The sequence below is a fragment of the Dermacentor variabilis genome, chromosome 3, assembly GCF_050947875.1.
Source record: "Dermacentor variabilis isolate Ectoservices chromosome 3, ASM5094787v1, whole genome shotgun sequence".
NCBI lineage: Eukaryota > Metazoa > Arthropoda > Arachnida > Ixodida > Ixodidae > Dermacentor > Dermacentor variabilis.
Genome location: NC_134570.1, coordinates 12,041,178 through 12,053,892, shown reverse-complemented (window position 1 = coordinate 12,053,892; position 12,715 = coordinate 12,041,178). Strand labels below are relative to the sequence as shown.

At 44.0% G+C, this 12,715-nt stretch overlaps 1 protein-coding gene across 27 annotated transcripts in view; it reads left to right on the top strand.

The window, feature by feature from the left end:
- Nucleotides 1–12,715, top strand: part of trol (terribly reduced optic lobes) — a 623,238-nt gene that overhangs the window by 591,552 nt on the left and 18,971 nt on the right. For all 27 annotated transcript variants that reach the window (XM_075684186.1, XM_075684204.1, XM_075684193.1 and 24 more), the window contains one exon: nt 11,074–11,299. In XM_075684186.1, the coding sequence (XP_075540301.1) occupies nt 11,074–11,299 (226 nt within the window). The remainder of the gene's footprint in view (nt 1–11,073; nt 11,300–12,715) is intronic.

The window sequence follows — 12,715 nt, the reverse complement described above, 5'->3', positions numbered from 1 at the left end:
GTGATGTAGGGCTCCGTTGACGTCTGCACACGACCGGAAAGCGCCTTCTGCGCAGCAAGTTGGTGACCGCAGGGGTTGCCGAACAAGTCTCGAAGCTTCTGCTTAAGCGAATCCCAACTGGTCAGCTCATCTTCGTGCGTCCGATACCAAACTCGAGGTGTGCCACCGAGGTAAAAGACTACGTTGGCGAGCATGATAGTAGGGTCCCACCGGTTATTGCGGCTGACGTGTTCGTACAGGCTGATCCAGTCCTCGACGTCTTCCCCATCTTTTGCCGAGAATACGCCAGGATCACGGGGAGCGGAGAGGGTGATGTAGATCGTCGAAGTGGCAGCAGGTGTCGGAGCCGGCGGAGTCGGGTTGTCGTCGCCGGGAGCCATGAAGGAAGGCTCGACGTACCGTCCACTGCGAAGCTCCGTGACGAGGTACAGGGAATGTCCACCTCCACCAGATATGTTACATAGGAAGACACCGACGAAAAGCTATTTACAAGTATATTTACAAGGCAATACGCCGCAGTTGGTCAAGAGGCAACAGCCCGCGCTAGCTTCCAATCGTCATCGTCTTCTTCTTACTGCTCAGCTCTTCGTCATTGGAAATACTATCCTGTAGCAATATTAATGAACCTTTCTTTTCTGATATTGGAGATAAATGCTTCTTATACTGGAACTGATACGTCACTGAGTAGGTGGCGTTTACTCCCACCTCGCCGTAAAGCCCCTCCATCTTCCAAAAGTAGCGCCATTCTTAAATCCATGCTTAGGTATTTCCACCACCCTGCTGCCCCCAGCGTTTCCTCCTCGCCACCTCCTGTCGCCCCAGCCCCCTCCACTCCCCCATTGGCCAATCCGTGTTACGTGGAAGCACGTGTTGCGCTTTTGTATAATTTTTGTTTCTATCGTGCTCTGATCACCATTCTTGGACCAGTGCGATGAAAGTGCGGTATGCGAAAATGGATTGAGTGTGTTAGGGGACCAGATCAAATGTGTTAGGGACAAGAACTTCATTGTAATACGATGCTGCTGTGCCTTCGGTTGCTGTAACCGGCAAGGCAAGGGCAAAAGGCTTCTTTTGTTTACCATCCGGTGAGTGCAACGCACAAAGAAGTAAAGTGTGTATGCATAGGATTGGGCTGGCTGACTTCAAGGAGGTTGCAAAAAACGCATGGCTTTGTCGAGTGCCACAATTCTTCATTGCCACATATTTTGAACCTACTTTATGCCTGCCTCTTTAAAAAAGTGCTTGCGTATGTGTCCATGCTGTGCGCAGTTCTTAGTGCGTTTAAGTTGGCTGTTTTCGAATGTACTCACTTTGTTTCGTAGGAGTTTTGTTTTGCTATGAAAGTGCTTGCATCTACAGCTGGTGCGTGACATAAAGGCGATTTTATTCAAGCCATTTTCTTCAGCGCCACCAGAAGTTAGCGCATTCTCGATGCTCTTGCAAGGTTCACGAAGGCTTACAAATGCAGTCACTTAGCTTCAATGTATGCACGCATGTATTGATTTGGTTTGTGGTGTAACACTTTTAACGTCCTGAAGGTCATAGTGGATGGCTCCAGATAACTTAATTTAGGTCATATGGGGATGTTTAACGTATGCTTTGATCATACAGTACATGAGACTCTTGCATTTCGCCTCTATCCTGGCTGCTACCAGACGCATCCTCAGAATCTGAGGGATGAGCAGTAGCTACCCACAAGTTTTGTGTGCGGGATTATCATAGCAGAGAAAGACCGCAAAGGACCACAGTTTTAATAAGGATTAACATTTTTACTGCTTAACATTAAAATTTTTATGTCCAGTTAAGTAAATGGGTATACCACATGCGTCATATGCACTGTACATTGCTTTGCATCTCTTGCGACAAATAATGTCACGGTTTTTGATTACGAAGTGCAGACAGAGTTGACATCCTTGAGCACCTTTATTAAACCCATGTGCAGATTCTTGGCTGTACAACCATCTTGTTCTCTCTGCCTCTAATATACGATTCTAAAATGGTGTTCAAGTTATGGGGACGCTGGTTCCCTGCGACTACTTACAACACAAAATACAGACGTGCACAGTATGAAGATATATAATTGGTATTTCAACGAAAGAATTACTGGTTCTAATGGAGGGGGGGTATTTATTTTCGGAACATCGGTCCAGTGTTGCCTTCATTGCAAGTTCGTTCGTTCTTGCTATCAAATTCCAGCCTCTTGCATTGTAATAAATAAAATTAATTTAAAATTATTTCGTGTGCTGCGAAAAATACTGGTACATTCTTCACATTATCAATACCATCTACATGTGAAAATGTTGCTCATGGATGCCAGAACCCGTGCATCAGCTACACACATCTGTAAAATGCACAGAGCAGAAGCAACCCAGTTGCTAGACATTGCTGACACAAGACAGTTGGAATCTTTTATGAGACAGCCAAACCAAGGTATTCTGCAGGTACATAAATGAACCTACAAAACCACGTTCACATACTTTCATGCAGTCGAAACTTGTTGAAACTCTTGGTAATTATGCACATATCTTAGCACACCACAGCATGCATCATGCTTGAGCAACACGAACTCTCAACATGCGGACTCTTTGTGCCTTAAGTAATAATCGTTCTCTCTGTTTTTTTTTTTTTTTTGCAATTCCAGCGGCATTACTAAGGACAGTTACTAACTGACGAAGCAAAATCTCACCTCAAAAACTGCTCTGCAGGGCTCGAACGAAGTTCTCCGCAGCTTTCCTCTGGTAGCCCGTTAGCTATCATCTGCTACGGCAGGTCCGACATAGGTGGTGCCACCGTCGAGGCTGTGCCGAGCGGGAGAGTGGAATGGAGGAGGGAAGTGGTGGCGCTACTTTTAAGCATTGAGCGCCTTTACCTCGCCATGCTGACGAACTATGGGCCATGCGAGCTGCCTAGGCGGTGCTGTGGAAATGCCAGTCAACGGAGCCCTCTATGCTGCGCCTATAGGTTTCGGGAAGTACAAAATGTGATGCCTTGCTTTTGAATACATGGTGTTGCGGTATGTCTGCTCGTCTCAGCTTAGCTGCAGTGGGAATTTTTGAGTATTTCATGCATGGGAGGCATTGTAGCACGCCTTCGATTGCCAAGGAAGCAAAATGCTGTGCCGAATGCGTGCACTGCATATGAGAAGTCAAAGACCCCGTTACGGTGCGTGACCACTTTCAATAGTTGTGCTGCTCAAATATCATGATCTATTCTATATTTCTATATTTGTCTATTCGCTTAAGCACGAGCACCAACTCAGAGCCGTGGCCCAATAACAATGAACTAATGAAACTAATATAATAATCTGCTGGCATTAGCACAGTGACTCAGCTTGAGCAGCTCTTGTATGTGTTGATGCTGAGACTGCCGGACACATGCATGCTTATACTGCAAAATTGCATTTCAAGACATGGCAATCAGTAAATACTGTGATTCAGTGTGTGTATCCTTAGCGCTGGCTGCTGTGCAGTGGCTCTATTTTTTTTTCGGAGGAAAAATGATGCAGCTGCAGCAACAGTTTCATTTGTTGCCATTCATTTGTTTACTGTAACATATAATGTGACAAAGGCTGTTTAAGCATTGCTTTTTATGTACAGTTCCCATTCTTATTACCGCAACTGACTGTGCCACGTCACTCGATCTATTATGTTTCACTTGTTCTCTCATCAACGCGTTCTGAACCAGTTTCAATGGCTCTATATGGACTTTTGCTTAATTAGGTGGGCCGTTTCACCATAAGAAATTGCTTTAGGTCCTGTAAATTCCTGTGCGTGACAGCTTTCTAATAAAAAGATTCATCATCCACATGCACCTATAGAGACAACTGCATTTTTCATGGCTAAGATAAAATTAAATTTAAAATTTTCATGGCTAAGCACTCTTGACAAGATGATCCACAAGCTACTCATAGCGATCGCACGTGCTTTTTCGGATAGCTGAACACTAAAATAAAACAGGAAATGAACCCTGAGCTTACACACATATAAAGTGAAACCGGCTGTATACAGCCCGCTGACACCGTAACCTAATGCGGAGAGCTGCGGCTTGTATACTACCCAGCCAATTTTGTCTCTCGTGACCAAGTCATCACACAGTGTGTTGAAAATTCGAGCATGTCAGGCCAGCCACCCTCATGACAATTCACCATGCATCAATAATGGCTGTGAAGATGCTTGGGGACAGCGTGCTGCTTAGCACAGTCTGGCCTATACTCGCTGGGTCCGCCTGCCTTCAGCACGGTTTGTCGGACAAAAAGCGCCTGCATTCCATGACCTCTGCTGCATTCGGTAGAGCACAACGCCCTACGTACATGTTGAACACTTTTTGAGTGCGACCTATACGCACAAAACCCAAAACGAAGCACAGTATGAGTGAGACTCTCTTTACCCTACGGGGTGGCGTGTTTTCCATACTACCCAGCCAACTTCGTTGACTGCTGCCAGATCGCACCACGGTGCGTTCAAAACTCCAGCGCGTCAGCTCCATGCTGACGACCATTGACGAAAGTGCAGTGCTGGCGAAACATTAGCACGCAAGCGAACGTTCGAAAAGCGACATGCTTGCACAATCTCGCCCCTGAGCAGAGCTGCACTCTAGCAGAGCGGAGCTGGGTGAGAGAGACGGCAGAGGACAGAAACAGAATGGCAGCCGAGCCCGAGCTGAGCTGACTAGAACTCGAACAAACGTGGTCGAACGGTTGGAATGCAGAGAAAGACCAAGAATTGCCGAAGTTGCACCCAGAAGGAGCTGGCTCAGACAGAATGGCTTGGCATGGCTTTCTCTCGAAAGGAACCGGCAGTTACTCTTACTGAACTATGGCTCACTAGTTCTTTAAAAATAGCAGCTCTAAAGATCCGTTCATGGCATTTCATTGTCAGGTTAGGCGTGATTTGGAACCTGTGAAAAAATCTGAAATCTGGAGAGTCACGGCGAGTTTGTGCCACTACAGCCGGGGCAGCCCATCTGCTCGGCGCTCCTTTTGCGCCACTCCTTTTGCGCCAAAAAGTGAAATGTTCGCTTTGGCCACATCGCACATGAGGAGCTCCAAGCGGCATGCAAATGTGGCACTTGCGTGGGTCTCTACAGCGAATATATCGATTATTTGAAAAACCAAATAGTAGATATCTGATTAGCAAATCGAATTATTCAAACGGTCACTATTCAATTCGATTCGGTGGTATCAGAGTACTTGCGCACCCCTACATTTAATGTATTTGCATTCTTTGGGTACATTTCACACTTTCTGAGGGCTATGTATATATGTATGTTTATATCTAACCATTTTCTCACCTACATGGCTCACCAGGTAGTCCGTGGTTGAATGTTTAGCGCATTGAGCTGCTGTTCTGAGTGAACACATGCCCTTTCTGATGCTAATGCCTTTCGGCGCTTTTCACGTTTGTGAGTGGGCGGAGCATCGAACGCAGTGACTCACGAACGCGAAAAGTGCTGAAAGCTATTAGCATCGCGCAAAGGCATCGCTACAAAATCGCGCCCCAGGGTTTGAAGCCAACCATTGAACCAACTTGTGTCACTGGGTATATATGCCAATGTGTACATATGTGCCACTCGTCGATGAACTTCTTTCATGCTGGCATGGGTCACTGAAGATGCGATACTGAGTAGGCACCGCTGTTCAGAGAAACTCTTTGACACCGACTTGGAGCACTGGGTATGTGCCACTCGTTCTGTGCTGGTCTTCAAGGAACCTCTTTGATGCCAACTTGGGTCACTGGGTCCGTGCCAGTAGGTGTGTGCACCGGTCTTCAGTGAATGTCTTTGATGCCAACTTGGGTACCTAGGTATGTCCCATTGGGAATGTGCAGCTCTACAATGACCAGAAATATCCCTTAAGGTTCTCTGATGCTGAGCATAATTAAGTCCATGTCACAAGGGCTTAGGGCTTTGTGAATATTTAAAACTTTCAAATAACGAATTGAATAGTGCCCTATTCGATTCAGTCTTCGAATCAAATAGTCACCATCATCAGCCTATCTTATGTCCACTGCCAGACAAAGGCCTCTCCCTGCGATCTCCAATTACCCCTGTCCCTGCACCAACCGATTTCAGCTAGCGCCTGTGAATTTCTTAATTTAAGGCTTGGAGTGATGCCTGACACCGGCAAAAGATGCCAAGAGCGAGTGGGGCTATGCTAATCCAGGTACAACCAAATTTGGAATGCAAAGACAACAACAAAGACAAAGAACAACAAAAACACTCCCTCACCAGAACAGGAATTGGCCTCCCTGGTGCAGTATTCGGCCACCCCCTCCCTCATGATTCCTACAATTAGCCCGTGGCCCTCAGTCCCCAGCAGCTGCGGAGCATCTGACCAAGGCGACAGTCAGACCTGTAACGCAGTGGAGGGTGCTAAGAATCTCAGGACCCGGACAGGACGCCGATGGAAACTGACCCTGGCAACCTTATAACAGCCTAACTCTGTCGAGTGAGGCTAGCTTAGCTATTTGAGGAACTATCAGATGTTGTTTGGGATATCATTGGCCTTAGCAAGATTAGAAGAACTGGTGAGGCTTGTAGAGTGCTCACTAACGACCATGTCCTCTGCTATAGAGGTCTCCCAGAGAAGAAGCAATACGGGGTAGGATTCCTAATTCATAAGGACATAGCAGGCAACATTGAAGAATTCTACAGCGTCAATGAGAGGGTAGCAGTAGTCGTAATCAAACTTAATAAGAGGTATATATTAAAGGTAGTAAAAGCCTATGCCCCATCATCCAGTCACAATGACGAGGGAGTAGATCAGTTTTATGAAGATGTTGAATTAGTGATGAGAAAAGTGCAAACTCTGTATACTGTAGTAATGGGCCACTTCAGTACAAAAGTGAGGAAAAAAACAGCATGGTGAACAAGCAATTGGCAACTACGGCATTGATTCTAGGAACGCTAGAGGAGAGATGCTGGTAGAATTCACAGAAAGGAATAAGCTGAGAATAATGAAAACCTTTTTGAGGAAGTGTAGAAACAGAAAGTGGACCTGGAGAAGCCCTAATGGTGAAACAAGAAGGGAAATTAATTTTATACTTTTTGCCGATCCCAGCATAGTGCAGGATGTAGAAGTGATAGGTAAGGTAAAGTGCAGTGTTCATAGGTTAATGAGGGCTAGGATTCACCTCAATTTGAACAGAGAAAGAGTAAAATTGGTAAAAAGAAACAGGTAATCATAGAAGCAGTAAGGGTAAAAGCAGGCAAATTTAGGCTGGTACTTGCAAACAAATATGCAGCCTTAGAACAGAGAGATGATGATGATGACATAGAGGTAATGGATGAAACCGTAACAAGGCTGGCTTCAGAGGCAGCAATTGAAGTGGGAGGCAAGGCACCAAGGCAACCAGTAGGCAAGCTCTCCCAAGTAACGAAGGACCTAAGAGAGAAATGACAAAGAATGAAAGTTTCCAACTCAAAAGACAAGATAGAATTCGCAGAATTGTAAAAACTGATCAACAAAGTGAAAATAAGTTATATTTGAAATTATAACGTGATAAAGACTGATGAAGCCGTAAAAAATGGACGCAGCCTGAAATCAGTGAGAAGGAAATTTGGCATAGGACAAACCAAGATGTATGCACTGAAAGATAAGCAGGGTAATATCATCAGCAATCTCAAAGGTATAATAAAAGCAGCAGAAGAATTCTATACTGACCTGTACAGTACCCAGAGGACTCAAGAGAGCTTCATTCGAAACAGTAATGAACAGGATACAGTAACTCCTCTTACATCTATCGATGACGTCAGAAGGGCCTTGCAAGACATGAAATAGGGAAGAGTTGCAGGAGAAGATGGAATAAGAGTTGATTTAATCAAAGATGGAGGAGACATAACGCTTGGAAAACTGGCGGCTCTCTATGCAAAGTGTTTATCGACTGCTAGGATCCCAGAAAACTGGAAGAATGCAAACATTATACTAATCCCCAAAAATGGAGATGTTAAAAAATTGAAAAGTTATAGGCCCATTAGCTTACTCCCAGTATTATATAAAATATTCACCAAGATAACCTCCAATAGAATAAGGGCAACCCTAGACTTTACTCAACCAAGGGAAAAGGCAGGTTTTACGAAGGGATACTCTACAATGGGTCACATCCATGTCATCAGTCAGGTAATCGAGAAATCCACAGAGTACAATCAGCCTCTCTATATGGCTTCTATAGATTACTAAAAGCATTTGATTCAGTAGAGATACCAGAAGTGATAGAGGCATTACGTAATCAAGGAGTACAGACCACTTACGTAAATATGTACCTTGGAAAATATCTACAGAGATTCCACAGCTACCTTAATTTTACACAAGAAACGTAGGAAGACACCTATAAAGAAAGGGGTCAGACAAGGAGAGACAACCTTTCCAATGCTATTCACTGCATGCTTGGAAGAAGTATTCAAGCTATTAAACTGGGAAGGCTTAGGAGTAAGGATTGACGGCGAATACCTCAGCAACCTTTGGTTTGCCGATGACATTGTTCTATTCAGCAACACTGCAGATGAGTTGCAACAAATGATAGGCGACCTTAACAGAGAGAGCGTAAGAGTGGGGTTGAAGATTAATATGCCGAAGACAAAGATAATGATGAATAGCCGGGTAGAGGAACAAGAGTTCAGGATCGCCAGTCAGCCTCTAGAGGCTGTGAAGGAGTATCTTTACCTAGGTCTATTATTCACAGGGAACCCTGATCATGAGAAAGAAACAGAAAGACATGGCCCCCTCCGGAGTACAGGCGTCAATTATGTTACGGCAGGTTCACACTGCACCAAATTTGTGTAGAGCGCCGAGTACATTTGGTCGGGGAACTCTCCCAATTACACCGCCTCCTTCGGTCTGGTTAGGACTTTAACCAGAAAATAAATTTATTTTTCTCAATGTTTCGGAACCAAGTCAGTTCCTTCTTCATGGGGAAGCAATTACAGAGATGGCAGCATGCTACTTTTAAACGTAATTAAGGATTGGAAAGTGGTAGTGGAGCGAGTTGACACATGTTAATGGTTGGAAATTCTGCTGCAAAACATGGACCACAAGACCAAGATGACGGAATGATTCTGGATCATAGTGGTGGGGGTGCTGAGCTTCATTGGAGAGGCTGTGACTTTCCTTGCATCTGTGACGAATGAAGTGAAGCGAAAGTGGTAGGCTTGGGGAAGGCTCAGAGACGGTTGACAGTTCTTTCTTGGCCAACATTCCCTCACTTTTTTCTCGCTGTGCGTAAGCCATGAACATACACCGAATGGAGGTTTCCTTTAGAACCGTTTAAGTAGTTCTAGGTGTTTTTACGGTATCATGACCTCAATAACAATCATTTTTGTTGATTAGAATTTCTGTCATTAGAATTTCTGTTTTTTAGAAAACAATTTTGTGATCCATATCTTCTGAATGTTCAGCAGGTTGCGCAGTTGAGGGACAGCTCTGACATCATTTTTAAGTTGTGTGATTCTTTCGTTTAGGTTTCTTGCTTTGCCAATGTACACTGCCTGACGGTCGGAAAAGTTTATGTTGTAGACGACCCTTTGAGCCCAAGGACCGTGCACCAAGAGAAAGCACAAGGAGTCATCTACAATATCAACTGTTCCCACTGTCAGGGAGCGTACATTGGTGAAGCAAAAAACCTCAACGACAGATTTCACGCCAAAAGGTCATGCCGACTGTTTCGTTCACGCAGCGAGGTGAGACACCCTGCTAATGACCTCCGTGGAGCTGCTACCTTCCACTGCAGCTTTAATAAGTCAGACCGCATCGCCGAGCAATCCTATAGGATCGCCGTCGTGGGAAAGTTATGCATGGCGTAAAATTTCTGCAGCATGAAGCAGCTGCAGGAATTTTATACCATGGACCTAAACCAACTCACCCACATCGCTCTTCTTATAAAGTTATGTATGATGGCCAAACGGCAATTGATAATTTATAGTTGATCGTACACTTCGACAACACAACCAAAAAACGCGAGTTATGCGGCTATACCGAATAGCTATTGAAAATTTTGGTTGTTTGTTTCTTGAATGTTTACTTTGTTTTCCGTTTAAATTTTGTGTACTTGTCTGTTTTCCTTTTATTATGTTGATAAGAATAACTTGTGTTTAAATCATTGGGCCATGCTTGCACCATGTTAATTCGTCAAGTCATTATCTGCACAAAGGCGACCTGCAGTGAAGTTTTGTTTGCTCTTGCATTTTCGATTTCCGACCTCCATTGGCAAAGCAGTGTACAAAGAAAATGTAGGAGAGGATTGAGAGAGGGTGGGCAGTTAGGAGAGACAGGTTTGTGTGGTGCATGTATTATATGAGAAGGAGAGGAAAAATAGAGGGAGAGGGATATGGAAGTGGGCTGGTCGCCTGAAACAGCACCGGGCAGACATGTTGCACACCAATCTTGTTGCTACAAGAGTTCACCCATACCTGGCCCGTGACCAAAAAAATTAGAGACTGAGAGCTAAAAGAGCAGACCCTGCAATCGAATGGGACTAAGGCCAAGGAAGGAGAAAAATATTTATTATATTTATTTATAGCAATGCTTACTATTCTCAATATCGTAATGATCATAACTTCATGGTGCATCAGTGCTGCTGCCAGTGCAGCTGTGAGGCCCTTATAACATCCATTGCTGAAGCTTTAGTAGCTTCACAACTATAAGTGCCAAACTTACTGCACCAGATTTCCTAAACATCGTCAACTCCTTGCCAATCTACCACGCTGATTTGTATTGCTCTGTGTTTCATTAAATGTTTCAACCATGAGCCAAATGCCTTTTTTCACATCTGATTTCAACATTTGTTGGCAAGTCAAACATACATAAACATCTGTAGATTTGAAGTGCTTTCAGATATATATTAAAACTTTGTTCGCAACATTTTGTGGCAATAACTACTGCTTAAAATAGACATGGGCAATGTGGAAAGTTAGTAGACATGACATGGGAAAAGACACCATAATGCAATGCTTCTTGTACTTTCAACACATCAGCATTCTACCAGCTCTCTATTTCTAACAAATAAAGTGAACATACTGTGGAAAATATTCTACTTCCTGCATGAAACTTTTGTTGACATCGTCATTATTCGCTATGTTCAGAAACCACCTTCGATGAGTGTGCAAGCTTCCATGGAGATGGCTGGGTTGCACTGAGCAGGGACAGACTGGCGCACACTGCAAGCAATGTGTCCGAAGTAATCAGGCTCAGCTTCTTGGCAAAGGACAGTGATGGAATCCTGCTGTTTCAAGGCCAGCCACGTGGTATTGATGCAAAGGGCCAAGACTACCTTTCGTTGGCACTTGTCAATGGCTACCTTGAATTCAGGTATGCACGTATAGACTATTGTAGAAGTGTGTTGTGGGGCTCTGTCATCATTGTACCGTCCATACATGTAATGTACAAATGGTGCCCATAAGTTTGATCTATGTTTGCAGCTGGGCAGAGTTACCAAAAACTGCATAAGTAGTGCCACAAGAGGTAATAGCATTGACACTGTGTTTCAATTGTAAGAAAGTGGCAAATTAGTGACCATCATCTCCCATATAGGAGAAAGCACTCTTTTCTGCTTATTTGTCCTGATGTTGCACACCCCCACTGCTTTGTGAACTGTGCATAGCACACAAGAACAGACTCCTCCCATGTAAGATTTCTACGGATGCAACAAAAAAGGTTTCATGATTTGTGTAGCCACATTGGTAGCAGTTTAAGGCATTGCACCATATTTATGGACATGGTATGCAGCATCACACTTTGGGTCATTTTGTTCTTTTCAAATGTATTGCTCTTTGTTGAGATTTGTGTTCTGATAGACTGTCTAATGCCTTCAATTCTGCAATGTGGTGTACACAGAATGAGAAATTCCATGCTTGAAATGATGAGAAGCAGTTGAATAAGGAATGTTGCTTTAGGCCGAATTTCATGTTTGGTATTTTGTCATTGACTGCAAAACAAATGTTGAGATCTTATAGAAATGCATAAATATAAATGGTTTCACTCAAGGTAAAATAAATTTCAATTTGCTGTTGAAGCCATGATTAGTAAAAATTGGCAGTTTGAGCCGCTAGGATAAATTGTAAAGTTGTCAACTATGATTGCCTCCCTTGCATCCCTGAAATCATCATCATCATAATCATCATCATCATCATCATCATCAGCCTGCTTTATGTCCACTGCAGCACGAAAGCCTCTCCCTGCGATCTTCAATTACCTCCATCCTGTGCCAACAGATTCCAACTAGCGCCCGCGAATTTCCTAATTTCATCACACCACCGAGTCTTCTGCCGTCCTCTACTGCACTTCTCTTCTCATGGTACCTATCCTGTAACCCTAATGGTCCACTGGGTATCTAACCTGCACATTACATGACCTGCCCAGCTCCATTTGTTTCTCTTAATGTCAATTGGAATATCGGCTATACCCATTTGCTCTCTGATCCAAAAACGCTCTCTTTCTGTCTCTCAATGTTATGCCTAGCATTCTTCAATACATCGCTCTTTGCGCAGTCCTTAACTTGTTCTCAAGCTTCTTTGTCAGCCTCCAAGTTTCTGCCCCATATGTCAGCACTCGTAAAGTGCACTGGTTGTACACTGGTTGTGCAGCAGCGGTTGTGCACTGGTTCCTTTTCAATGATAATTGTAAACTTAAGAGTCAGGATCTGACAATGTCTGCCGTATGCGCTCCAACACATTTTTATTCTTCTATGAATTTCCTTCTCATGATTGGGGTTCCCTGTGATTAACC